At 38.2% G+C, this 27650-nt stretch overlaps 1 protein-coding gene across 3 annotated transcripts in view; it reads left to right on the forward strand.

Moving 5' to 3' along the window:
- Nucleotides 1-27650, forward strand: part of MAP2K4 (mitogen-activated protein kinase kinase 4) — a 132859-nt gene that overhangs the window by 34870 nt on the left and 70339 nt on the right. For 2 of the 3 annotated variants that reach the window (XM_070561114.1, XM_070561113.1), the window contains one exon: nucleotides 25120-25294. In XM_070561114.1, coding sequence (XP_070417215.1) covers nucleotides 25120-25294 — 175 coding nt within the window. Of the gene's footprint in view, nucleotides 1-10744; nucleotides 11491-25119; nucleotides 25295-27650 lie in introns of those variants that run through there. The other variant, XM_070561115.1, reaches the window with a different exon arrangement.

A 27650-nucleotide genomic window follows, 5' to 3' on the forward strand; every position in this document is an offset into this window, starting at 1 on the left:
TTGAGAACTGTAAAGCAAGTGGTGGAAGGTATGGTTAAAGAAGCTGTCAGCATACATTATTTTATCGTTTTTAGTAATTCCTCAACAATTTTTATTCAAACCTTACTAGAATGCAAACATATTTATTCTTCCCCAACAGGTACCTCTATTGCTATTTCCTTTTCTTTTGATGTTGGGATGCATTTTATTTGCAAACAATAACAAATTGGTGGCAGGTAGAGTGTCTTGCAATAGGAATGCTGAAAATATTTTGTTATTTTTAAAACAACAGTGCGTAGAAGGGGGCAATGTGTATGTGTGTACATATACTGTTATACTTTCACCTGTAACCTTAAAGGGAATCAAAGGTATTTTAAGTGAAAACTGGAGTAGGAGTTTATTTGACTGGGAATGGTGTCTATCAGTTTTATTAGACAGGTGTTCACAATGAGATTTCTTGTCAGAGCTCAGTCTGGAGCCCCAGCCTTTTTACCTTCTCTGAAACATCAAATGAAGGCTATATTGAGGAATGAGACCTGGTGCTTCTTAATTAGTCAGAGCTCCAGCAGCAAAGAAATACTCTTAAAAGAACCTTCTTCCTTATTTCCTAGAATTTCTAGTGAAAGCCGGTACAAAACTAACTCTTGAACGGCCTGTTTCTGTTAACTTGGTTGCTAGCTGAACCACGTTTGTAGTCAAAGAAAGGATATGTGTTAATTGCCACACTTAACAGGTCTTTCTTTCTTTTTTTTTTTGAAGCCCCCTTGGACAAAGACTCAGACAACTTGACTTAACATTTAAAACTGGACAAACATTCACATATTTGTACTCTCTTCCCTCAAGAGTTTGTTCGTATATAGGGAGTTCATGGACAAAATCTTTTTATTTTTTCTTAACAGTAAACAGGATGGAAAAAAACCCTTCTTCCAAAATTTGAGTTGATCAGATTTTCTTTTTTAAAAAAAAAAAAACAAAAAACCATCTACTACGTAATAATAATCCTATAACCAGCCAGGTTCTTACTCTTTCTCTCTTCCTGGCGGGTGTTAAAAGTTTGAGAGGACATGGTATTGGCATTTTACCTGATGATACAGTCTTAAGAATTTGATTCTGGCATGTAAAAATTTGGGACCCAGACTTTGTTTGGAATTTACTATTTTGCTCTTTGACTTTTCTTTCATATTTTCCATCTCTTTTTTTCTTGCTCTGTCTGTATCCTAGGAGATTTCCTTAATTTCTACCTTTGTATGCAATAATCTATTTTGGCAATTGATTTTAATTTCCAGAAGTTGATTTTAGCTTTTTCTTGGTTTCCTATTCTTAATTTATGGTTGTAAAATCTGAAATTTTAAAGTTCTTTTCTATCCTTTAGGTAATCTATTTCCTCAAGGGTCAGTTTTTCCTTTGTCTTTGTCTTCCTCTTTGTGTTAGTTTTTTTCCGAATTTCTTGATCATCCATTGATAATTGAGGATGAGGAAATTAAAAGGCTGATTGGAACTTCTGGTTGTAGGTGGTCAACTGGTGGGCTTGACTTTACTTTTCTGAGTGTTTTGAGATCTAGATGCCAGAATGAGTAAGGCCTCTGTTCACTCTATGAGGTCTAGTTCTTTCCACATAGGATGTTTTTCTTTAGAGACATGCTTTCTTTTCGTCTTGAGGGGAGCATGGAGAGAAAAGGAGAAACTGATGAGACCTTTTTCCTAGAAAGAATTTTAATGAACTCTGTTTCTGGGCCTTCATACTTTCCAACCATGGATCTTTTCTAAGGTTCTCTTGGGACTGTTGTTTAACCCTCGCTTCTGCTGCACGCTGCTCCCCCACCAGGGGTTATGGGTGGTAGTTTTTTCTATTACTGGTTTTTTTTAAAACCCCTTATTATGGAAAGTTGCAAATATATCCAAAACTATGGAAAGTTGCAAATATGTCCAGAACTAGAGAGTGGTAGATGACTGTATATATTTATCAGTCAACTTTAGCAGATTCAACAGTTAATGTGGGGGGGGGAGAAAACAAAACCCAGTTAATGTGACAAATATTGTTTTTATCTATTTCTCTACCTTTTTTAGTTTTAACCAAACCTCAGACATATTATTTCATCTATAAATACTTCAGGACATATTTCTAAAACACAGGGACACCTTTTTAAAAACATAATCACAGTACCGTTATTACATCTGGTAGAATAAGTAATTCTTTAATATCATCAAATAAGAAGATTACTTCATCCACTTTTTTTTTAATAGTTTGAAGCAGGATCTGAACAAAGTCCTGCACTAGTTGACTGGTAAATTTTGAAACTGTAGAGTCCCTTCTCTTGGAATTGGTTAGTTTTGCTTTGTCTATGTATTTTTGTGTGCTTTCAGGCATTCAGAAATTTGTTTAAATCTCTGTTTCTTCATTGTTTATTTCCTTTTTTTAAAAAAAAAATCATTCTTTTCATGTGAGTCGTTGGAGGGTGAGGAGACAACATGAACAGGAAGCTTTGGTTTTTAATTATCATTGGTTAGAATTATAAATATTTCCAAGACATAAAAGATGAGTATTATAATAGAGACTCTTAGAACTACTACCTACATGTAACAGATGTTAACATTTGTCCTTTCGCTCTTTAGATGAAAGAGTAAGCTGTAAAACTAAAGAGTACAAGGAAAAACTAAAGGAAAAATGTGTGGCTACCTTCTAAATTTCCATCAGGATTGGATTATACTAGGCACTCGAAGTCTTTTTGATACTCCAGGGGTATTCTTATAAATGTGGCAGGCTTGTGCTAAAATCATGTTCTTTATATAAACTTGACATGAACAGAAATAGATATTCTGCTGTTATATTCTGTGCTTTCATCATGCTGACTAATGTGAGAGCTCTCAGAGCACTGAGTCGTTTAGAATGCACCAAATACAATTGTTGTTCTAAAAGAACAGCCCTTTCATCTTCACAACGTTATCAGAATTGTATGAGAAGAAACACTAGCTTAAAAGCTAACACTGGAAATAAATAATGATGAGTACAGATATATTTTGGGGCTTAAGCTAAACATTTTGGAATCATATGTTCTAAATTTAAGCGAATCTCTTTGTTGAAACCAAGAGGATCTTATTTATCTTTATTATGTTTGAGCAGAAAAGGCTCAGTTGTGTTATAGAACATCTAGGAAGTAGTGTTAAAGAAATTATTTAAGTCCCTAGTTAGTAACTGGTATTCTTAATTCTATGATGAGCCACTCAGTAGAGCCTTACCTTAAAATGTAGAGCAGTAATTATAAATTATCTAGGCACTTATTGCTGGTTAAATTGTAGAAACTTTATCCTTTAAACTTTATTATCTTGGATTAACGGTTTTAGTTAATGTTGGAGTCCTGGTTTCTAACTCTTTGATCTCAGTTCAGGCATTGAATTAGAATAGTGACTTCAATTATTTTGTATGGTGAATTATAAGAGAGAGAGAGAGAGTGTGTGTATTAAGCCAGTTTTATGCTATTTTCTTCAAATAAAATCTTATGCACAAGCCGGATAGGCTGAGTGTTTGTGAGCTGGAAGAGGGCTTTGTAGTCTTGTCTGCCCTCGTTCCCCACAGTAGTCCCTAGGACATCTCTGGGCAGTTCCGAAGTGTGAAAACCACTAGCTACCTGAGCTTAAAAGTTTTTCCCAAATCTGAAATTTTTCGATGTAATCATAGTAATTTTGAATTTCTACATTTCTGTGATGGACTATCTTCACAAAATGCCAGTAATGGCAGAGATATTTAAAGGTACAAATTAGTAGCCCAAATTTTAAAATGCCAAATGTGTAAATTCTGTGGAATAATCTTTTTATTTTTCGCTGGTTTAGATTTACTACTGCAAAGTTTTTTCCTTACTGTGGCAAAATATACATAATGTAAAATTTACCATCCTAACTGTTTCTAAGTGTGATTAAATGTTAAGTACTTTGATGCTCAGTGGCATTAAGTACCTTCATGCTGTCGTGCATCTACCATTACTATCCATCTTCAGAGCTCAGTCATTTTCTCAGGCTGAAACCGTATTCATTAAACACTAACTCCCCGTTCCTCTTCTGCCCAACCCGGGCAGCCACCATTCTACTTTCTGTCTCTGTGAATTTGACTACTCTAGCTACCTCATGTAAGTGGAATTACACAATATTTGTTCTTTTGTGTCTGGCTTATTTCACGCAACATAATGTCTTCATACTCCATGTGTGTTGTTGTATGTGTCAGAATTTGCTTTTTAAGGCTGAATAATCTTTTACTGTATGTATATATGACATTTTGTTTATCTGGTCATCCATTGATGGACAGTTGGGTGTTCCTACCCTTTGACCATAGTGAATAATGAATACTGCTATGTGAGAGAATCTTTTAAAGCTTGCATTCCTTGTACTTCCTAAAGTTCACAGGTATTTAGTTCTCCTTATTCTAACATTCTCCCGCAGTGCATCTGGTGGTTGTGGTCTATTTCCCTAAGTCAGGGATTCACCAGAGAAGTGATTCTCAGCAGAGGATACTGGTAATAGGTGTGGTTGACCTGACTCCCTCTGTGGTCCCCACCCCTGGAGATTTACTGGTGTAATTCTCTTTGAGCTGGATGTTTATAGCCAAGGTAATAGATGCTAATTCTGGAATATTTATTTAAAGAAATTAATGATAAATGCTGTTGAATTGCTTGTCTCCTAAAAATGAATTTAGTTTTGCTGTTTTAAATCGTCTTTGTTTTTTCTTTTAAAGATTTTATTTTTCCTTTTTCTCCCCAAAGCCCCCTGGTACATAGTTGTGTATTTTTAGTTGTGGGTCCTTCTAGTTGTGGCATGTGGGATGCCGCCTCAGCATGGCCTGACGAATGGTGCCATGGCCACGCCCAGGATCTGAACCATCGAAACCCTGGGCCGCCGAAGCGGGGTGTGTGAACTTAACCACTCAGCCACAGGGCCGGCCCCCTCATCTTTGTTCTTGAATCAGAGACTTAGGCAAACATTAAAAGGTATCTCTGGTTCTTTAACCTATAGTACTGCAAAGTTCTGCTCTTTAAGGAAATGTCTGGTTTCTTTGCTTTCTATCAGTTTTCTAGCCATTTCTAATCAGGCAGCAAGTTTTTGAGTTCTGATTTAGTTCAGAATATTATAGAAGTCTTTTGCCTTTGTAGTGTGGGCACGTTCTGGAACCTTTTATCTATTAATAAGGAATTATACTATTTAAAGGAAACATATCATTTCAGAATACTCTTTTTTATTGTTAACAGCTGTCACACTATGATTACATTACTGTCCTTGTGCAAATTTGTTTTCCACAGGCGTTAATAATTGCCTCGTTTAATGCCCTGTGAGCCATTGCCTGTTACTGCTTGCTCATTTACTTTTGATTTTCCAAGGATGTGTTGCTGTTTTTCATCCAGTGTGGGCTCTCCTAGTGTCTTTTACGTTGTGTGTTTGTATATTTTAAAAATCCTTTTCTCTTGTTTCACTGGTATTTCAGAAGGGAGGGGACACTAATGCATGTTTATCTGGAAATCTCTTCATTAAGTGGGCTTTTAAAATTGAAGTTCTTGACATAATAAGAGTTATCAAGCATTGCGTGTTTCCTTTATAACTGATTATCTAAATATTTGTTTCTTAATTTAGGCATTTAAAAAAAGACAAATGGGCATGAATTAAACTCATTTGAAGGAATGACTATAGATTCTGAATGAATCAGAAAGAAATAGAAAATGTGATGATATTGCTCACAAATATTTAAATGCCTAGGCAAGGAACAGACACAGAATCAATAGAAAGAATAAGGAATAACATTAGGGAGCTGGGAAAAGAAGAGCAAATGAAATGCAAAGTAAGTAGAAGAAAGGAAATAATAAAGATAAGAGCAGAAATCAATGACATAGAAAATGGACAAATACTAGAGAAAAATCAACAAATTCAAAAGTTGTTTGCTGGAAAGATCCTTGAAAGTGATGAACCTGTAACAAGACAGACCAAAGAAAAGGCCCAAGTTACCATTGTCAGAAATGAAAGAGGGAAAATAAAATCTTAAAGAAAAAAAAAAAAAAAATGGAGCCAGCCCTGTGGCTGAGTGGTTGGGTTTGCGCACTCTGCGTTGGTGGCCCAGAGTTTCGCCAGTTCAGATCCTGGGTGCAGACATGGCACCACTCATCGGGCCATGCTGGGGTGGCATCCCACATGCCACAACTAGAAGGACCCACAACTAAAAATACACAACTGTGTACCGGGGGGCTTTGGGGAGAAAAAGGAAAAATAAAACCTTTAAAAAAAAACAAAAAAGAAATGAAAGAGGGGCTATCACGACAGATTCCACAGACAATAAAAGCATAATAAGGAAATATAATAAGTAACTTTATGCCAATAAAGTCAATAACCTGAGTGATATAGACAGATTAGAATGAGGTAGATCATAGACTTAAATGCGAAAATTCTGTAAAGCTTCTAAAAGAAAAAATCTGAATACGTTAGTGATCTGGCATAGGCAAAGAGTTCTTTGAGAGAACAAAGAAAGAAATAACCATTAAAAAATGATAAATTGAATTTCGCCAGAATCAGAAATTTCTGTTCATCAAAAGTTTCTTAAAATCAGTAGGCAAGCTACATATTGGGAGAAAATATTCACAGTTTATATATCGGACAAAGTACTTTAGTATATATAATGAAGTACAACACAAAACCAAACGCAGTTGAAAATGTGGGTTAAAAGACTGAAACAGACATTTCATAAAGGAAGCATAGGAATGGATAATAAGTACATGAAAAACATACTTAATAACATTAGTAATTAGGTAAATGCAAATTAAAATCCCAAAGATAGCATTTGTAAAGGAAAAAACTCAGAGTTTTCACCTATGTGTTTCTATCCTCTGAGTCTCCTTTACTCCTATAAAGATGAACAGCTAGATAAAGAGATACATAAGGCAAGAGATGGGAGAGTCCCGAGCGCAGGAGCTTCTGTCCTCATGGCGTTGGGATGTATTTCGGTGTGGATGTGTTCACCAAGCTGGAAGCTCTCTGAATCCCCTACTGTTGGGATTTTATGGGGGTTTCCTCACATAGGCATGATCAATTGTTGACTCCATTTCCAGCTTCTCTTCTCTCTGGAGGATGGGGGTGGGGGGGAAAGCTGAAAATTCCAAGCTTCTAATCTTGGCTTGATCTTTCTGGTGACCAGCCTCCATCCAGGAGCCCACCCAGAGTCGCCTCATTGGAACAAAAGATGCTCCTAGTGCTCTTATCACTTAGGAATTTACAAGGGTTTTAGGAGCTCTGTGTGAGGAATGAGGTCAAAGACAAATATTAGAACAAGAGATGCTGCTAGTGTTCTTATCACTTAGGAAATTACCAGAGTTTTAAGAACTCTGTGCCAGGAGCTGGGGGTAGAGCCCAATATATATATTTTCTATTATCTCACACCGTTACACATCCACCAGAATGGATAAAATTTAAAAAGACCACACAGTATATAGGCAAGTATGACGTATAACTGGAATTCTCATATATAGTTGAGGAAGTAGAAAATGGTACATCCACTTTAGAAGACTCTTTGATGGTTTCTTATAAAGTTAATGTACATCTACCCCATGACTCAGCAATTCCATTCTTTGTTATTTACCCAAGATGAAAATGTCCTCAGAAAGACTTTCATATGAATCTTCATAAAAACTTTGTTAATAGCCCCCAAACTGGAAACAACGCAGATGTCCAATAACGGAAGGATGGGTAAAGAAATTGTGGTATAGTATTCAATGAAATACTCCTCAGCAATAAAAAAGAACAAAGTGCTGATGCCTGCAGTCACACTGATAAATCTCTAAAAATGCTGAGCAGAAGCCAGACACAAGAGAACATGCTGCTTGATTCTATCTTTATGAAATTCTAAAATAGGCAAAACTAATCTGTGACTGAAATCAGAACATATTTGTGTCTGGAAGGGAATGACAAGAATGGCACAAGAGAACTTTCCAGGGTGATGACATGTTCTACATCTTGTTAAGATTTTGAGATATAAGGGGTGCGTTTGTTAACTGATCCAACTGTATACTTATGATTTGTGAATTTCACTATGTGAAAATGATACTTCAATTTTCAAAAAGCCAGAACAATACCAGTAAAAATTATGAGTGTATTATTTACTCTCACTGAACAGTACTTGTAGTTTTCTGTCCTTATTCTCAAAGCACCTATGTGTTTCACCACTCACTTGATAGGTATATGAACACTGTTTTTATTGAATGCAGCTCTGATGCCTATAGAACAATAGTGTGGAGAATTTTGTTTCTGTCCAGTTGATTTCCCTTGTCATGATGTTTGAAGAAAGCTAGAGTGAAATTCTTAAGTTTATCAAGTATCTTTTGAGGATTAATCTAGAACATCTGTCAAGTTACATCAGATATGGTGTACCTCTAAGTAGTTGGATTTCCCGAGAAAAAGTTTGGAAACACGTTGGCTTTATTGTGCTTTAAAAGAACATTTGCTAGTGATTCTTTCTTTCTTTTTTAAATACAGAAAAGTATAAAGAAGAAAATCAAAATGGCCCATAACCTTACCATCCAGATAGTTCGTTTCCCTTTAAAAAATGAGTAATATATGCTTCTGGTAATAGAATTCACTTGGTTCAGAAAGTTATAAGAAGCAAGCTTCATGCCCTTAATATTTCTTTCTAAAGATAAAACCCTATGAAGTGTAATATGTCCTTGAAGAAGAACTTGTTCAGATATCAAAATATATAATTTTTGAAAATATTTATACAAAAAGCAGTTTTATTGTACACTGCTTTTGTAGCTTGATTTTTTTTCACTTAGTACCTCTTGAAGATATTTCTAAATTAGTATATACCCTATTATTTTTCTATCAGTTATATATCTTTCATTACATTGTATACGTGTATTATATATTTAACTAGTTCCTTACTGGTGGCCATTTAGATTATTTTCATTTTTTTAATTTAAAACAATGTTTTAAAGAACAACTTTGTGCTGGTGAAATGTTGTATCTTTTTGTTTAAAAAATGTTTAAGCCTTCATAGATTGGCAGTTTTTGGCTCTTCTCCTATTTTAGGAGACTGTGGAAATAGCTGTGTCTTCCCAACCTTGGCACTATTGACATTTTAGGCTGGATATTTCTTTGTTGTAGGGGCTGTCCTGTGCATTGTAAGATGTTTAGCAGCATCTCTGGACTCTGCCTACTAGATGCCATAGCACCGTGCTCCCCTAGTTGTAAGCACCAAAAATATCTCCAGATATTGCCAAATGACCCTTGTGGTGCAAAACTCCTGATGGTTGAGGACCAGTGGTACAGAGAGCGTTGCAGATTCACACAGATGGTTCCTGTTACCTCTCTTGTGACTGAGGAGCTCCAGAAATTAGATGTGAGGCATATTCCTCCTTATCTTGGGGTGTGAGTGGTTACAAAAGAAGGGGAGTTGGAGGAATGGACGTAGGTATATCTCATAGAGTCCAGGGAGTGCGTCAGAGTTCTTTTTGAGCAAGTGATAGCTGTCAGAAACCAAAGTAACCCAATATATATTCTATTATATATTCAGCAAGTGTTTGTTAAATGCCTACTATCTGCTAGGTACTATAAGGGGCACTGGGTATTTCATGTTAAAAAGATGTGATTGCTACTTCGTGAAGCTTAAGGTTTAGAGGTAGACACAGACATTTAGTAAGTAATTTATAAATAGTATACATGCTGTTGAAGGAAAAGAACCAGATGTCATGAGAGAATAAAAGAGGGGCTTATTTAGAGTAGAGCTGGTAGCCGTTGAAGGCTTCTACTAAACCTGTAGGTTTTCACTAGATTTGGGGAAGGGACTGATAAGAGTGTTCCAAGTGGAGTGAATAGCATGTATTTGAAGTTGCAAGGTGTCAAGGTGGGAAAGATTCAGCTTTTCATGGAACTGAAAAAATGCTAGTTTGATTGGAGAATGATTGAATGAGAAAGGAAAAGTCGATTTAAAATAAGGGGGGAGAGATGGTCATGGGCCAGATAATGTCCCTTGTGGGTGAAGAGTTGGGATAATATTCAAAGTGCAGTGGGAAGCTCTGTAAGGATGATAAGCAGGCGAGTGAGACAATCTGTTTTACATTCCAAAGTGATTATTCTGGCTGCGGTGTCGAGTATGTATAGGAGAGAGGCAAGAGTAGAGTTAGGGAAACCTAGTAAAGCTGTGGTAGGTAGCTGAAACCTAATGGGTGATAATGATATTAGGTTGATGACAGTGGAGGTAGAGGGAAATGAACAGATTCCAAAGAGATTTTGAAGGTAGCATTAATAAAAATTATAATAATTTGAATGTGGGTGGTGAAGAGCGGAAGATGTGCATGGTGACTTCCAGAATTCTGGCTTGAATGAATGGATTCAGTTGCCATTACTGAGATGGAGACCACCAGTACGAAGCATCTTGCATGAGGGAACATAGAAGAGCTAGAGTTCAGCTTTAGATGTGGGAAGTTGGAGATGCCTGTGAAGTATCTTATTAGAGATATCAAGGAGATAAACATAACACACACACTGGTGTTGAAAATAGGAATCTGGTGTCCAGAGGAGAGGACGTAGATTGGAAATGATAAGTTGACAGTTGTCAGCATATAGATGATAATATTGTCTAGGAAGAGAATGTGTCTTGATGAGAGAATTGGGGCCAGGGCTGAACCCTGAGGAAATGTGATGTTTAGAGGTTCGGTAAAGAGGAGCAACAGGCAGAGAGAGGACTAAGATGCTTGAGAGGTGGGAACCAAATCGGTAGAGTGTGATGTCATAGAAACCAAGCTGTGTTCCACAGGGCAGTTGGGAGGGGATTATGGTCAACTATGTCTAATATTCTGAGAGTACTAGTAAGCCTGCCTTGTTGCTGATGACTCCGTAGACACACTGAACTATTCTGATTTCTTATAATACTTGAGGGGCATGGGGTTTTAGCCACCGGTGGAGATTAGGGCCCAAACAGGGAAAGGATCTTAAGAAAATTTGTAGCCTGTTGGATTGGAGCAGCTTTCCTAACCTTTTCTGTAAGAAGCGTAGCACAGAAAAACTATTCTAATGGTAAGCTTTGAGTACAGCTGACACATGACCCGCTCTTAGGGAATACGCCACCCATAGCAGCAAGATATAAACGTGAACATTTGTCATGTTCTCTCTAATATAGTTCTTTTCCTTGGTGATAAAAGTTGCTTTCCACTTCATACATCAATACTACTTCAAAATACTGCAGATTTGCGTAATAAATACTTTCTATTCCCTGAATATGGATATGAGAATTTGAAAATTTATATTTAGGGTATTTGCGCAACATCTTTCTTGTTTCAGTTTTTCCTTTTGCCTCATCTTAGATCTTAGCAAAGATACTCATTTGTTGCTAGTGCCAGGAAGTAGGCAGTTTCCATGGTAACTGACAGACTGAGTTTACTGTGGAAATTTCCGGAATTAACAGAGCTGCATTGCAGAAGGATGCATAAAGCAGTATTCATCTAGAGATCCTAACAGTATGGACACAGAAGAACAGTTGCAGTGGTGTGCAGGGTATGTGTTATGTTTATTTTCCTGTCTAAGGAGGATTACTAGTTATATATATATATATGTGCTGAGGAGAGAGTAAAACAGATTGAGGCGTTTTAGAATATGTTGGCTTGATAAAATCAAGGATGCTTAGGGGAAAAGAAGGAGGAAATAACTTTGGAAGAAAGATATATTTGATGGCATTGAGAGGAAATCAAGACCAAGATAAACGAAGTAGAAGAATGTGGTAATGAAATAAGAGGAGAAGACACACTTCAAACTAATTAGACAATAAAAGGTTCTTACAGATGGTGGTTCTGGCACAAGAAAATATTTGTTTATCAAAGGAAAATTAGTAGACATTAGCAAATTTGAGGAATCAAGTTCCCATGTCCAGGAAGAAGAAATCTGTTAAGGTAATCAGCTCTTACTTGCTGTAAGATACATAGATAAGAGAGGTGGCCAAGGTGTTAAGGAGGTTTGCTGCCTTCTTATTGTACTTATTATTTACCTAAGCTGTAAGAGAATCAGGGAAGGGTTATCAGACCCCTAATCCCCCTTCCTGTTGATCTGTGGGGAATTTTTAAGAAAAAGCCTGAAATATATCTTGAGATTAAATTCTGCAAATAAAACTACAGGCATGCCTTGGGTTGTGGTAGCATAATTCCAATCACCGCCTCTGTCTTCACTTGACCTGCTTCCCTGGTCTCTCTGTATGTCTCTGTCTTCTTCTTTTCTGTCTCTTACAAGGACTCTCATCATTGTGTTTAGGACCAACCCTAATCCAGGATGACCATTTCTCAAGATCCTTATCTTTAATGATATCTGTAAAGATAGGGTCATGTTTTGAGGTTCTGGATGGACATATCATTGTAGGGGCCACAATACAGCGCACTGCGTATGGTATTGAAGAACTTGGTTTTGGCTTCTTAGACCACATTCTGGTTTTTTTTTGAGGAAGATTAGCCCTGAGCTAACTACTGCCAATCCTTCTCTTTTTGCTGAGGAAGACTGGCCCTGAGCTAACATCCATGCCCATCTTCCTCTACTTTATATGTGGGACGCCTGCCACAGCATGGCTTTTTGCCAAGCGGTGCCATGTCTGCACCCAGGATCTGAACCGGCAAACGCTGGGCCACCGAGAAGCAGAACGTGCGAACTTAACCGCTGCGCCACCGGGCCAGCCCTTAGACCACATTCTATGTTAAGAATAACTAGCTCCTGGCAAGTTTCCTTTGGAAACCTATGAAGAATATACTCTGCAATAGATGTGTTGACCAGAGAGGATATTAAATTCACTTTTTAAGGACAGAACGATACAGGCATAGTTAAAAATCCTAGAAGACAGCCTCTGTGATGCAAACAAAGCAACAGGGTAAAGGCAGAACTAGAATAGTCACAGGAGGAAAACTAAAAAAATTCCTAGGAAACTGGTGAGCAGTGTCTGATGCTTCATATCTCCATCCGTCTTTCTTCAGCTCCCAACCCCCCCAGAAACAAAGTGAATTTGGAATTTTAATGAAAGATGGTTGAGGGGCCCGGCCCAGTGGCACAGTGGTTAAGTTCACATGTTCCGCTTCTGCCGCCCGAGGTTTGCCGGTTCGGGTCCCAGGCACGGCGGACATGAACCTCTCAGCACGCTATGCTGTGGTAGGCACCCCACGTATAAAGTAGAGGAAGATGGGCACAGATGTTAGCTCAGGGCCAGGCTTCCTCAGTGAAAAGAGGAGGATTGGCAACAGTTAACTCAGGGCTAATCTTCCTCAAAAAAAAAAAGAACAAAAAACCACACACAAAAAAAGAAAGATAGTTGGCACCAAAATAAGAATCAGAGTTTTGAGGGATTAGACTCATGACTAGATTATGACAATGGGAAATATATATAGGATTAAAAGTAAGTAGTTTGTAAATGAGTGGTGGAGTGGCAATGTAGAATTTATACACCAGCATATAGAGCAGTGAGTTTAAGACTTGACTCTGGCTGGAGAACCTTTGTATCATTATGGGAGTATACAGGCTGTTGGTGTAGGCAGGAGTGGTCTGTGATATTTTCTTATCATCTCAGCAGGTTTATAAGTCATAGTGGTGACAGTAGATATCTATCCTTGCTTCCCTTGGAAGTTTCATTTAGCTTATTTGGGTGTGTTTGGAAATGTTTAAGAAGTGATCCATGCTCATGGTGAGCAATCATTAGTAGGCAGGGGATTCCAGTGTGGATGCAGGAGCTGCAGAGAAAACTCTCATTCTGTACTTTAAGGTTTCCTAGCCTAACGCCTGTATCTCACCTGTGCACCTTAAAGTGAAACCTGTCTTAGACCTTGTGGAGATAATCATCAGAAGAATTTAGCGGAAGTTGTTAGAAGTGGAGCCAAATTAGGGTTCACTAAGAATAAACAGTACCAAACTGAGCTTAGTATACTTCAAGAAAAGTGTTCTGGGACTGTAGATTAGGAATTTGCCATTGACTAGGTGTTTCTTGATTTCAACATATATGGGTACAGAGGAGGAACAGTAAGCCCAATCCAGGCTCTTCAGGCAGAGTTTCCTGAAGGACCAGACTGGATGAAGTCTGTATTTCCTTTCTGATCACATTCTGTTCGTCTGTGACTCTGTATCCTGAACACCAAATTGAGATTTTAGGAAGCCGTGGGAATGAAAGCTTTCTTCCTTTAACAAAATATTTCATGCATTGTGCCGCCCATGTTTTTTATGCTTAAGCTTAAATAGCTTCACAGAAAGATTCAAATTCAACTATAATTAGACTTTAACTTTTTACTTTTCTATTCGCATCTGGAATATACATAAGGAAATAGAATGAGATAAAGTTTAAAGCATAGATTGGGATTAAGTTGAAACCGGTTGATCGTAGTTCATACAAGCTAAAATTTGAACACTATAAGGGGTTCAGAAATACCCTAGATTTCAGGTGTATGTATTATATAAAATACATGTGTTCCTAAATGTCTGTTAATAAAATTTATTTCCATAAAATCTTTTTCTCATTGACTTGTTTAGAGAAGTGTCCCCCCAAATAATAAAGGTAATCTTGAGAATATAGTTCTTTCATAGGTATATCTATAAAAGACAATTCACATAGTAATAGTATTAAAAATTAGTTACAGATTATGAGTGAAAAGTAGTTAAGACCCTTGGTTCTTATTTGCTTCTGGAACTAAAGTTCTGATTATGTAAAAGCAATTTCAGATTTGTAGGACAAAATGGTGTATAAGTAGCAATGTCCAGCTAAAATATTTATTAAGAAACAAAGATGAAACAGAAAATTAAGACAACTTAATGCTAAACTCTATATAGGATCTGTAGTAATAATAACATCCAGAAGAAAGAACAAATTTACCTAGGGTTTCTGTTAGAGCATGCCTGCAGAGACTGCCTGAGGAAAGGTGACTTCTTCTGAGCCACTAGTCTCAAAGACAGAGCATCTTCATCCCCTTTCATTGTCCTCGGCCCCCTAACACTGGTAACTACCAGAAAATAACAGTGGGGAGGGATGGAAGGAGGAAGGAAGAATGATTATAGACACATTCTGTCTCGGAAGTGTGGTCATTATGAGTAATGTTTTAGGTGAACGTAGAGAAGGATTGTAGTAGCAGTACACACTGAGAATTGTATTTTTGTATTTGTTACTGTCAGTTGAGAGTATAGTATTAGAGAAAGAGGAGATTGGGGCTTGGAGAATTTGCTGCTGGAGCAGTGAGTGCTCCAATTGGTAATACACTGAGCCCTGGATGTTTCAAACTATAGCTATGCCTGTGAACTGTAGAAATGTAGTAGGCAAATCCCTTTCACACAAGAAGAGTACGGCCTGAGGACAATCTTCTCTCCACAATTTTACTGAGATATAATTGATGTGTGATAGACTGTGCATATTTAAAGTGTACAATTTGATAAGTTTTGACATATATATACCCGTGAAACCATCACCACAGGCAAGGTAATGAACATCTCCATCATCCCCCAAAATTTCCTCTGCCCTGTTGTAGTTTGTATATCTAGATGTTTGAATTGGTTCTTTTTCTATGTATTCCATGTCTATTTAACATATTCTCTCCATCCTTTAGTTTCTTGAACATGGGGAATATAGTGATAAACACTGTTTCATTGTTGTTGTCTACTAATATCAGTATCTCTGTCATTTCTGGGTCAAGTTGGTTCAATTTTCTCTTCTTTATTGGTCGTATTTTCTTGCTTCTCTGCATATTTTGTGATTTTAGATTGCATGCCAGACACTGGGTGGTGGATGTTTTTATATTCTTATAATATTTTTGAGCTTTGTTCTTTGGTTAAGTTACTTGTAAATAGTTTGATCCTTTTGGGTCTTGCTTTTTAACTTTGGTAGATGGGACCAGATCCTTCTAAGTATGTTCCTGGATTCTCCATAAATCTAGTGGGCAGGATAGGAATTGTTGTATGTGCCAGGGTGTTGTTCCTTTTCATCCATTTGGGTGCTTCTTTCCTCAGGCTTGTGTAGATTCCTTATAAGTGTCTGCTGATCAAGGAGGGCCCTCTGTGTATGTGTGGGGTTCTCTTTCTCTCTTTCTGTGCAGCTTTCTCTTATCTGGTACTCTGCCTTGTGAAGTCTAGCTGTGGTGTCTACCTAGACGCCCAGATCCATCTTCTCAACACAGGAGTACTGCCAGGATCTCCCTGGATCCCCCTCCCTGCATCATGGTCTGTGAACTCTCTCCAGGCCCCCGGTAAGCTGGGGGCACTTGTAGGGCTCCCCTTGTGTGTTTTCTGTCTCTCAGTGCTCACTGCACTTTGTTGTCTGATGTCTTGTGCCTTGAAGACTGTCTCATATATCATTTCTGTTTTCTCAGTTGTTTCAAGCGTGAGGGTAAGTCTGTCTCCTGATGCTCTGTAGTGGCCCAAGCACAAGTGCCACACGGATACTCATTGTGAGATGGGAGCAGGAATTATGCAACTGAGGAACAATATCTTCATGACTTTGAGAAAGAGCATCTCTGGATATATTTTGCAGCATTCAAAAGAGTTTTTTACAAGAATGGTTGGCATTCCTAATAGAGTAGAAGAAATCATGACATTTATAAAAGAGGACTGGAAAATCTTGACGGGAGAACAAATTTAGATAAATAGGCAACAGGATTACTGAAAAGGGTGATAGATGAAAAAAGAAGACATTGATAGCAAACTGAAAATGCGGTGGTGGGATAAAGTGTATATTGCATGCAGAGGTGAGCATAAATGATACTGCATGACAGCCAAACAAAATGCACAGGGAATGATTGATTTGAAAGCATACAAATTACCGAGTTTTTTTACATATATAAATTCATAAATATAATGGGAAGGTAAACAATACCCTGGGGAAGTATTTGCAATGTGGGACAAAGGGGTGTTAGATGTTTTGATAGATAAAGAACTTTTTAGCAGAAGCAGCAACAACAAAACCAATGCCTGCGCAAGGAGGGCTCAGTGGTGTTACCTCAGGCAGCTACCTAAAGGTGAAACTCTTGTTCACCAAATAGCTAAGAATGCCCAACGCTTATAAGAGTAATAAATAAAAATGCAGCTTACAAGAGTAATCTAACCCTAATCACCTTCCAGGTTGGCGTGAGAGAAAAGGGTGCTGCTGACTGGGCACAGTGGGCGCTTCGCTGCTGGTGCTTCTCAGTCAGTGGGACTCGCTCTGCAGCGTTACTGTAACCATGGGGACCATGGAGTGACGCGTATGTCAAAATTGTATTCAGTGAAGACCGTAAAGGTGTAGGTGTGATAGGTCGTTTTGTAACCTATGCACGTAGTACACAAAAATATAAAGGATATATACTAAACTATTAATAATGGTTTTCTCTGGATTATGACTGATTTTTCTTTTTTTTACTTAACTTCTGTCTGTGTAGCTTTAGGGGGTATTTAGGACTGGGTAGTCTGGTTGGAAAAAGAGGTTCAGGTACCCCTACTGTACTTGCACGCCAAACACTATTTTTAGTAGAGGGTACGGTGGGGTGCAGGGCTGGGCTAGAGCTCTCCTAGGGAACCTTGGCTAGGCCACTGTATTTCTTTAAAAAACAAGTCCAGGGGCTGGCCCAGTGGCGCAGCAGTTAAGTGCACATGTTCTGCTTCTCGGCGGCCTGGGGTTTGCCAGTTTGGATCCTGGGTGTGCACATGGCACCGCTTGGCAAAAGCCTTGCTGTGGTAGGTGCCCTATGTAAAAAGTAGAGGAAGATGGGCACGGATATTAGCTCAGCGCCAGTCTTCCTCTGCGAAAAGAGGAGGATTGGCAGTAGTTAGCTCAGGGCTAATCTTCCTCAAAAAAAAAACCCCAAAAAACCAGTCCAGTCACCTATATGCAAAGCCTGGGCAGCTTTATTAGACACAGTAGGTAGAAATAAAGCCTTTCTCAGTGCTCAGTCTGATTAATGTTCTGGAACATTATGTCATAGTTCTTTAATTTCAGAAATTTATAGATTAGTCTGGGTCAGTGAAAGGATGACAATTAAAATACAACAGCAATGATTCGGTATTGAATAGTAAATGGAAAAATTGGTCATTTCAGTCCAGAAGATCAGTTATCAAAGAAAATACTCAGAATGGACTTCAGAGCAAATATGTAGGCTCAAAAATTAGCGTTTTCAGATTTTCTTGTAACAAGATAGTTCTCTAATTTCAAAAGAATAATTTCTGTACATTGAATTGTATTTTAATAAGGCCTGTGTTGTATGGATTCAAACTGTATGTTAAGTGTTATACCTATAATCTTGCATATTTTGTAAAAGTTACATTTATGAACACATATTTCACCTTTTGGGGATACCTTTAGCATCTGTGTCAGTTGTTTTTCCTGTGTGCGCACGTGTGTGTGTGTGTGTGTGTGTGTTCCCTAGTGTATGGAACTACTAGTCTCTGGGAACCAAGAATTATTAGGTATGAGATTTCGATGGGCTCTAAGAAATCAGACACAGCAGAGTTAAGGATTTTATTCAAGGAAGTGCTTTTGGCCTATTGTCTGGAACTGGTCTGTGGATTTGAAGACATTTAGCATCATTGGCCCTTAGCCACTAAATACTCATAACACTTGCCAGTCATTGTGATGACCAAACAGCTGCCCATCTCCTCCCTTCCCATCATTTCCAGATGCTCGGGGGGTGGGGTGGTACCTCCTCCTATGAGAATCACTGGGAAATAAAGTGTTGTTAGGGACTGTGTTAACTAAAACTAAGTTTGTTTGCATATAAACAACAATGACAAGAACAAATAATGGGTTAAACGAGATAGTTTATTTCTCTTTTCCATAGTTACAGTCTGGAGATGGGCAGCCTATGGTTGGGGTAGTGGCTTCATAGGCATCAGAGTCTAGAGTGCTTTAATTTTCTGCTTCCTCATTCTCAATAACGGTTTCTGTTCTCAAGGGCCTTTGAGGGTGGCTGGAACTCCAGTCATCACCAACATTCCAGGCAACAAGGAGAAAGGGAGAAAAGGAAAAAAAAAAGACCTTCCTTCCAGCTGAGTCAGTTTCTTTTAAGTACTACATTCATATTGCTGCCTCTAACTGAAAGAAGTTTGATATCTTAGTCTGCTGAGGCCACCATAACAAAATACCACAAACTGTGTTTTAAACAGCGGAAAGTTATTTCTCACAGGTTTGGAGACTAGGTCGATCAAGGTACTGACAAAGTTCGTTTCATTCTGAGGTTTCTTCTCTTGGTAGTTGGCGCCTATCTCTAATTGTGCTCACATGACATCTTCTTTGTGCACGTGTGAGGGTCAAGGAGAGAGACTCCTGTGTGAGCAGCTCTCTGATGTCTCTTCTTATAACTACACTAATTCTATCAGGCTATTAGGGCTCCATCTTAATCAATTAAACCTTAATTACCTCCTTATAGGCTCTATCTCCAATATAGTCACATTGAGGGTTAGGGCTTTGACATGAATTTTGGGTGGGACACAATTCAATCCGTAGCATTTGGAAAGTGTAGCCGTTTAGCTGAGTGTATTGCTGCCCTGAATAAAAGAAGTTCCTATTAAGAATAATAGGAGAAATGGATGTTGGTAGCAGCTGGTGGTAAATGACACAAGGGCTCTTGGCTGAGTTTCCCAGGTTGATAATCAGAGGCTGGGAGTTGGAACCCTATGGAATGTTCAATGAAGGCAGCCAAGGATAATCTGTATAAAATTATGCATAGAAAATTATGAAAGGAAAGATGAGGGATATGTAGGAATTATTTAGGATAAAATACAGTCCCTATTCTCAATAAAGTGATATCCCAAAGAGAAGTCGGGGAACCTTTTTTCCCTTTAAGAGTATAACTGTAGGTAAATATCAACAAATAAGGGCAACTTTGCATTGCTGCTGGTTTTTACTTTTCCCATATCTTCTCAATGAGTGTGTTTTATACTGTTCGTATTCTGCTTTTTCCTAGGCCTCCTATGTAGTTCAGGACAGAAATTGTATCTTAGGACAGAAATTACAATGAGCAGACTGCACACGATCCCTTGTTGCCCTTGAGATTCTTGGTGAACTTTTTCCAGAAGTGGAATAAACTAACACTTTGAAGCTACAGGTATAACTCAGTTTCATCAACAATATTTATCTTACGCACTTTGTGCACTTCTACAATGGAACTAAAGGGAATTGATTTTAGGTTATAGGGTCCGTTACACAGTTCTTGGAGCCTGGAAGATCTTAGGTCACATTGAAATTGTTTTAGTCTCTGACCCCTAGGAATTGCATGGTTGCATTTAGTTTTATTACTATCCAATACTTTGTTAAATTTTTTGAACATTTATGGGTCTTGGTTATATGAAAATCTAGTAAAAAATGCAACAGGCTCCTTTCCATTTTTGTTTGGAACCAATTGAGAGAGATGCCAGACAGATGGAGATTATAAGATGCATCTTATTCTTGATAAAATTGGAAATGTAGCTCTACAGTTGAGGCCAGAATAGTTTGCTAACTCCTCCTGCCCTCGGATAATTAGACTTATCTGCCCCATGAGTGGCAGCCTCTTATAAGGCATGACTGAGGGGTAGCCAGAGTGTATGTACCCTCTCTATAGGCAGGCTGGCTTCAAGAGAAGAATTGAACGGAGTGTGTTCATTTTCATCTTCCATATTCACTGATCATCCAGTAAGGGCTGAGCTGAGAGACAGATCCTTCTGCATGAAAAGATGAGGCATGGGGGGAATAAGTGTTCGCTTAAACAATTGGGAGAGGTAAGCCCTAAAATCCTGCATATTTTCTAGTTATCCATATGGCGTCCCTTTAAAAAGCCAGGGAATGTAGTCTTTTCAAAAGGAACATGAAGATATAAACCACATGGGATACACACCCAGTCTGTTTATATTCATTAGCAAATCTGGTGGTAAGATTCAGTATGTCCATGGATTGATATTTCAAATTTGATTGAAATCAATCAATAAGGGATTTTTTTTCCCCAAATTTTAATCCTTTGTATTGGTGTCTGTAGATTTCACCAAAGTTTATTATTGCCATTAAATTTCTACTTACCTTTATATAGGAGAAAGTATTTTTTTTTTATTAAGATTATGATAGTTTACAACCTTGTGAAATTTCAGTTGTACATTATTGTTAGTCATGTTGTAGGTACACCAGTTCACCCTTTGTGCCCTCCCCCCACCCTCCTCTTTCCCCTGGTAACCACTGATCAGTTCTCTTTGTCTGTATGTTAACTTCCACCTATGAGTGGAGTCATACAGAGTTCGTCTTTCTCTGTCTGGCTTATTTCAGTTAACATAATACCCTCAAGGTCTGTCCATGTTGTTGCGAATGGGACAATTTTGTCCTTTTTTATGGCTGAGTAGTATTCCATTGTATATATATCTTCTTTATCCAATCATCAGTTGCTGGGCACTTAGGTTGGTTCCATGTCTTGGCTATTGTAAATAATGCTGTGATGAACATAGGGGTGCATGGGACTTTTGGAATTGCTGATTTCAGGTTCTTAGGATAGATACCCAGTAGTGGGATGGCTGGGTCATAAGGTATTTCTATTTTTAACTTTTTGAGAAATCTCCATACTGTTTTCCATAGAGGCTGTACCAGTTTGCATTCCCACCAACAGTGTACGAGGGTTCCTTTTTCTCCACAACCTCTCCAATATTTGTCACTTTTTGTTTTGGATATTTTTGCCATTCTGACTTCTGTAAGGTGATATCTTAGTGTAGTTTTGATTTGCATTTCCCTGATGATTAGTGATGATGAGCATCTTTTCATGTGCCTATTGGCCATCCTTATATCTTCTTTGGAGAAATGTCTGTTCATGTCCCCTGCCCATTTTTAGGAGAAAGTATTTTAATGGTAACATCAGTCTATATCTAAATAGCTTCCCTGGTGTTGTTAATATCTATCCAAAAATGCATAATGTTTGAAATACTGTATTCAAGAGATGCATTGTTTAATTCAGATTTGCCTAATTACAAGTCCTATTGCAGTAAAGACTACTAAAACTTAGTTTCGTATTAAAGGCCTCTAAATCCAGAGGAGAATGTTAACTGATTTTTTCTATGGACTTTTTCTGCTGGACTTTTCTATGCAGAAGGTTGGATCTGGGGCTGGGATTGTTTTCCTGTTTGAGATTTGGAACCTCAGTCCTTTGCTTGTTTCTTAAATGGACCCAACAAAGAGTAGTGGGATGTCTTGATTAAGAATTACCCATGTAGAACACTTATCATACACTTTAGTCGGAATGTAAGAGTAAACATAAGTTCATAGGCTGAACTATTTACTGATAGGGCAAAGGCATTGGGGATGACTTACTGGTTTGTGGTGTCAAGTTGAACTGATTTTCAGGTAAGAAATTAAGTAATGAAATGGCTGAGAATTTCTGATACTGTCTAGTAGAAGTAACACTTAAGTCTTGTTCGACATATTTGCCTCAAGATAAAAAACTGCAACTAAGGTTTTGGCCACTCGGTACACTTGCCTCAGTGATTGACTGCTAGAGTTTAATGATAAAGGTTCAGGTGAGGCTTCCAGGTCTGCTCACTGCAGTGCTGTGTCTGTGCAGTCCTCCTTCGGAAGCTGTCACTTGGACTAACTCTTAAAACAATAGCTGTGAAATTGATTCAGTTTCACTGGAAAGATTGCCAGCCCAGTGTGCATGAAGACTCTTGGTGATGGCTTAACTGTAGCATGTTTTTCTGTGGTTTTCATAATTCTTTTCCTGTCTAAACGAGAAAATGGAGCTCTGGGTTGTAATCACATTCTCCTCTTCATCTTTTTCTTTTAGCAGCTTTATTGAGATATAATTCACATACCATACAATTCACTCATTTAAACTACAATTCACTTGCTTTTAGTATGTTCAGAGTTGTGCATCTATCACCTTATTCAATGTTTGAACATTTTCATTAGCCTGAGAAGATAATCTCTTAGCTGTCTGTCAGTCTGTTCACTTCCAGAAAGAAAAAAAGGACCTTATCCTGGGGCCACATAGCAGGCTGAACTATTAGCAAGATACTCTATAATTCTAGAATGTACATCATCTTTAAAGTAATAGGTAGTATTTTAACTGTTGTTATTCTGTAGTTTTTTGTAGTAATGAAATATCCTTCATTTCATTTCTCAGGAAAGCTGGCAACAGATGTCATTATAGCACAGTGTGATCGTGAGAGAGAGATCCTTTGCTGTGTTCTCCAGGGCTCAGGTCCCATCAATGCTCAGAGAGGAGCTTACACAAAGATGTGAATACCAGGAAGGTGCAGAGCATGGGGTCTGCCTTAGAGCCTGTCTGCCACAGCCTTTAAATTAGTGAATACTTTCAAAATGTTGCTTCTAATTTACACATAATTTTAATTAACTGTTTTTTCCAGCAACCCTCAATGGTAGGCTGGTGCTGTATATTTCGCTAGTGATTAAATTGAGCCATAGAGATGGTGTTTACTTTGCCAATGGTCGTAGAAAAGTGATCATTATACATGGGACTTCTTCATGTTAGAATATTTCCTGGCTTAATCTATCTACTTCATGAAAAAAAACCACTGAGAAAATTAGTCACTGGGCTTGATCTGCTTGCCTAGGTCTGATTTCCATCTTGAAGAGTCAGTTCACACTTCACCTGCATACCTGAATGGTCACTTATGCCACTGATTTCTGAGTTTCTTGTGACTCTAGATGCTAGAGTATAAATAATATTGGTAAAAGCATTTTGTAAACTGAAAAGAACTTGTATGAATTAAAGCTGATATTGTGACATTAATATTATGATTTGAGAACCTGGCATTTGGAATGCTGGCTCACTAAGTTGTTATTTAGACAAAGCGTATTAATTTTTGAATTATAACCTTGAATTTGGTTATTATTAATACTAGTAAATATGGTTATTCTGGGGGAGCTATTTTAAAATTATAAATATTTTGAGAACCTTAAAAGTAGATACAAAGAACAGTTTTATTAATCTGAGAAATCATTCCTAAATTTTGGAAGAAGAAAAATAAATAACCAAGCACAAAAACTTTTCTTGCTTATATCACCAGACTAGACTTTAAAAGAGATTCTGATCATTTAATATGAAATTGAAAAAATGTAGATGATATTCAGTGGAATCTTTTTCATGTGTGTTGCTCTCTTTGGTTTGATACATTTCATTCCTACATAATGGTGTGTGTGTGTGAGAGAGAGAGAATGAGATAAATGAGATCGATTTTACACATTTCATTGTTTTTACTTTTTTACAAGCAGGGTTAGAAGTTAATACTCTGATTTCCAGGTTGGAACTTTGGAGGTGATTTTTTATATATAATGGAAAGCTGTAACGAGTGAGCTCTTTAGTCCATGAATCATCTGTTTTTCACTCCATTGCTCCATCTATTGGACAAGGGCTGAAAGGTTCAATTTTGAATAGCACGTGACAGTTTTCCTCTTAGAGACAGCTGGCTGTTCATTTAGCTATTCCCCCACCTTAGCATGGCACTGACATGAATAGGGCAGTGTACTGAGGCAGTAGTTCTCTAACTTTCGTAGCATCACCCGGGGATCTTTAGAAATACTGTTTTCTGACTCCTGTCCCCAGATATTCTAATTTAAGTGTGATGGGATGCTACCTGGGCATTGGGAGTTTTAAAATCTCTCCAGTAGATTCTGGGTTTTTTTTGAGGAAGGTTAGCCCTGAGCTAACTACTGCCAATCCTCCTCTTTTTGCTGAGGAAGACTGGCCCTGAGCCAACATCCATGCCCATCTTTCTCTACTTTATACATGGGATGCCTACCACAGCATGGCTTGCCAAGCGGTGCCATGTCCGCACCTGGGATCCAAACCGGTGAACCCCGGGCCGCCGAGAAGCGGAACATGCAAACTTAACCGCTGCGCCACCGGGCCGGCCCCCTCCAGTAGATTCTTATGTGCAGCAAAGTTTGTAAACAGCTATACCAAGGATTGAGAACCTAGAATAATTAATGTCGTTAAGGTAGGCTAAGAACTTTTTGGAAATGAGGTTTATAGCTCCTGGGATTCTGCATTTGATAATGCAGTTTTGCAAAGTTTGAAAAAGATTTTATATTTAGAAATGGAATTTCAAAAATGGAAATTTTAGAATTAGTTTCTTCAATAAATGAGAAAACAAATTTTCCCATGCATTAATCAGTGCTAGCCAAAAGGAAAAAGTCAATACCTATTTAAAATGTGGAAAAATTGCTTCCCAATATTTTAACAGAGAGAGACTGAGAACACACAGCATTGAATCGTCAGGAAAACTGAAGATCTCCCCTGAACAACACTGGGATTTCACTGCAGAGGACTTGAAAGACCTTGGAGAAATTGGACGAGGAGCTTATGGTTCCGTCAACAAAATGGTCCACAAACCAAGTGGGCAAATAATGGCAGTTAAAGTAGGTGATGCCCATAATTATTTTTGGTACTTTAATCCATTAGGTGCAATTTCTTGCTGCAGTAATACTACTGTTGTTCTCTTCTTACTTTTTTTGTAAATTTGGGTGTTTATAAAATTGTTTCTTTGAATTCTTTGAGTGTGTTTTGTATAGAGGTCGTCTTATTGGTGGCACATTTTCTGTCTCTGAAAACATGAGTGTATGAAGTGTGCATGTTCACTGCACTTTTGGCATGATACGTTAACATGTTTTAAACTTCAGGCCCTTCCACTGCCAAGGTGAGTTCAGGCTGGGCGGCTGCCCCCTGGGAGCAGGGCAGTGCTGCACTGAGCCAGGCGGGGAGCTGGAAGAAGAGGCAGCGCACTGGGTTGGGCAAGGTGCGGGGCTAGGGCTAACAGCAGTCTTACTGAAGGTTTCCTGGAAACCACGCACATGCTGTTGCCACTAACCTCAACCTTACTCGGTCCTGACCGGCTCGGCTTCTGTTTGTTTATTTCATCTGCACTCAGTACTGCCCTGTTCCCTGGTTTGAAAGTTATATTGAAATGCATACTTTGTGATAATGCTGTCACATTCTGTCCGTATTGTGAGTGTCATGCCACTTATTATGTTCATTTAAAAAAGAAAAATCAAGAATGGCCAGAACTGGAGATTGGCCCGTAGACTGTCCTGGGCAGGCGTATGTTGGTGCCTGTAATGGACTGATGATTTTCATCAGCTCTTAGTTGGCCTGTGTAATTGTAATCCATTCATTTGTTTGTTCAGATGTTTAATGGATATTTGCTCTGTGTAAGGTATTTCAGGAAAATCAACAATTGGGGCAAGGAGGGAGCAATTTAAAAAGAAAAAGGAAAAACAAGATATGGCTATACATTCATCAAACGTAAAATTCACGTGGGAACAGTATATGTCCCAGTTTGAAAGAATTGAGAACGAGTTTGCAGACAGTCTAAGCTAATCATCTTCCTGTTAGTCCCCTATTTTGAAAGTTTATTAAATTGGCTTGATGAGAGGAGGAGCCTCAGTTCCTTACTTTACTTTTTGGAGTGGATTTGTGTCATATTAATATAAAATGCTACTTGTGTTGAAGTTTATCGTGAGCAAAATGTTACTCTGTTTTAGCCTCCTATTTTTGTTGATCATTTCTCTTTGCTGTGTCATGTAAAACTAATGAGAAAAGGGGGAAGATTTTATGATTCTCTCTATGGGTTCTTAACGTTGTTTTTGGTCATATTTCTTTTACGTTGTGATGAGAAGCATAGACTTTTTTTTCTTAGGAAGATAGACATATAAAAAATTTTGCTTATAACCCACAGACCTCTAAGGATATATAGCCTATGACTTCTGCTCTGAATTATCTGTTGAAGTAAAATGTTGTGTTTCTTGGAATATGAAATGATTTTTCTAGTTTTATTTTGTGCTGCTGCAGTGTAAGTGGAAAGAAAGTCCTTTTATTTAGACTCTTTTGGATGCATGTTGCATTGCCTGTATGTACTATCTGTACAGGACGTCTGCTTTTCTTGGCTAGGTCTTAAGGGAAAGCTATCCTATATAACTAAAGTTCTAGACTGTTCTCCCAGATACTAGAGAAAGTACTTTTAAATAACTATGTTGTGCTTTTTTATTCTGTGCTATGTGTGCCTTACTTATTATGTTGATCAACATCATAATCTGTTTTAGTAATCTGGATAGACTTTAGCTATGGTTAATAGGTCTTAAAGGTAAATAAAGAAAGTACTTCATTTTGACATAAAAAAAGTTTTTCTTAATTTAATAATATTTGGAACTGTGTAATGATGATTCAAGTTTTGAAGAAATTTAAGAGTGAAAATAGGAAATTGTTGTCCTCCATTTGTAATCTGACCTTATTTTGAGAGCTCCTGTCGGAGTGCTATTAAAAATCCCAATCTAAGAAATACTTCTAAGGTGGTCATAGGACCTCCTTATTGGCATCTGTCACATCTATGCCCACCAGATGCTACTGTTTGCCTTTGTTTATCACCTGGAATTCTTTTTTTTTGGAGGAAGAGCTAACTGCTGCCAATCCTCCTCTTTTTGCTGAGGAAGACTGGCCCTGAGCTAACATCTGTGCGTATCTTCCTCTACTTTATATGTGGGATGCCACTACAGCATGGCTTGCCAAGCAGTGCCATGTCTGCACCTGGGATCCAAACTGGCGAACCCTGGGCTGCTGAAGTGGAACGTGTGCACTTAACTGCTGCGCCACTGGGCAGGCCCTGTCACCTGGAATTCTTGATCAAGCATGATAGTTTAGCATGGGGAGAGTAGTAATATGACATATCAATCAACATGTTGGTGGGATGTACCGTTGGATTCCATGACTATACAATAGTGG

Source organism: Equus przewalskii, chromosome 10 (genome assembly GCF_037783145.1).
Source record: "Equus przewalskii isolate Varuska chromosome 10, EquPr2, whole genome shotgun sequence".
In the NCBI taxonomy this organism is placed as follows: Eukaryota; Metazoa; Chordata; class Mammalia; order Perissodactyla; family Equidae; genus Equus; species Equus przewalskii.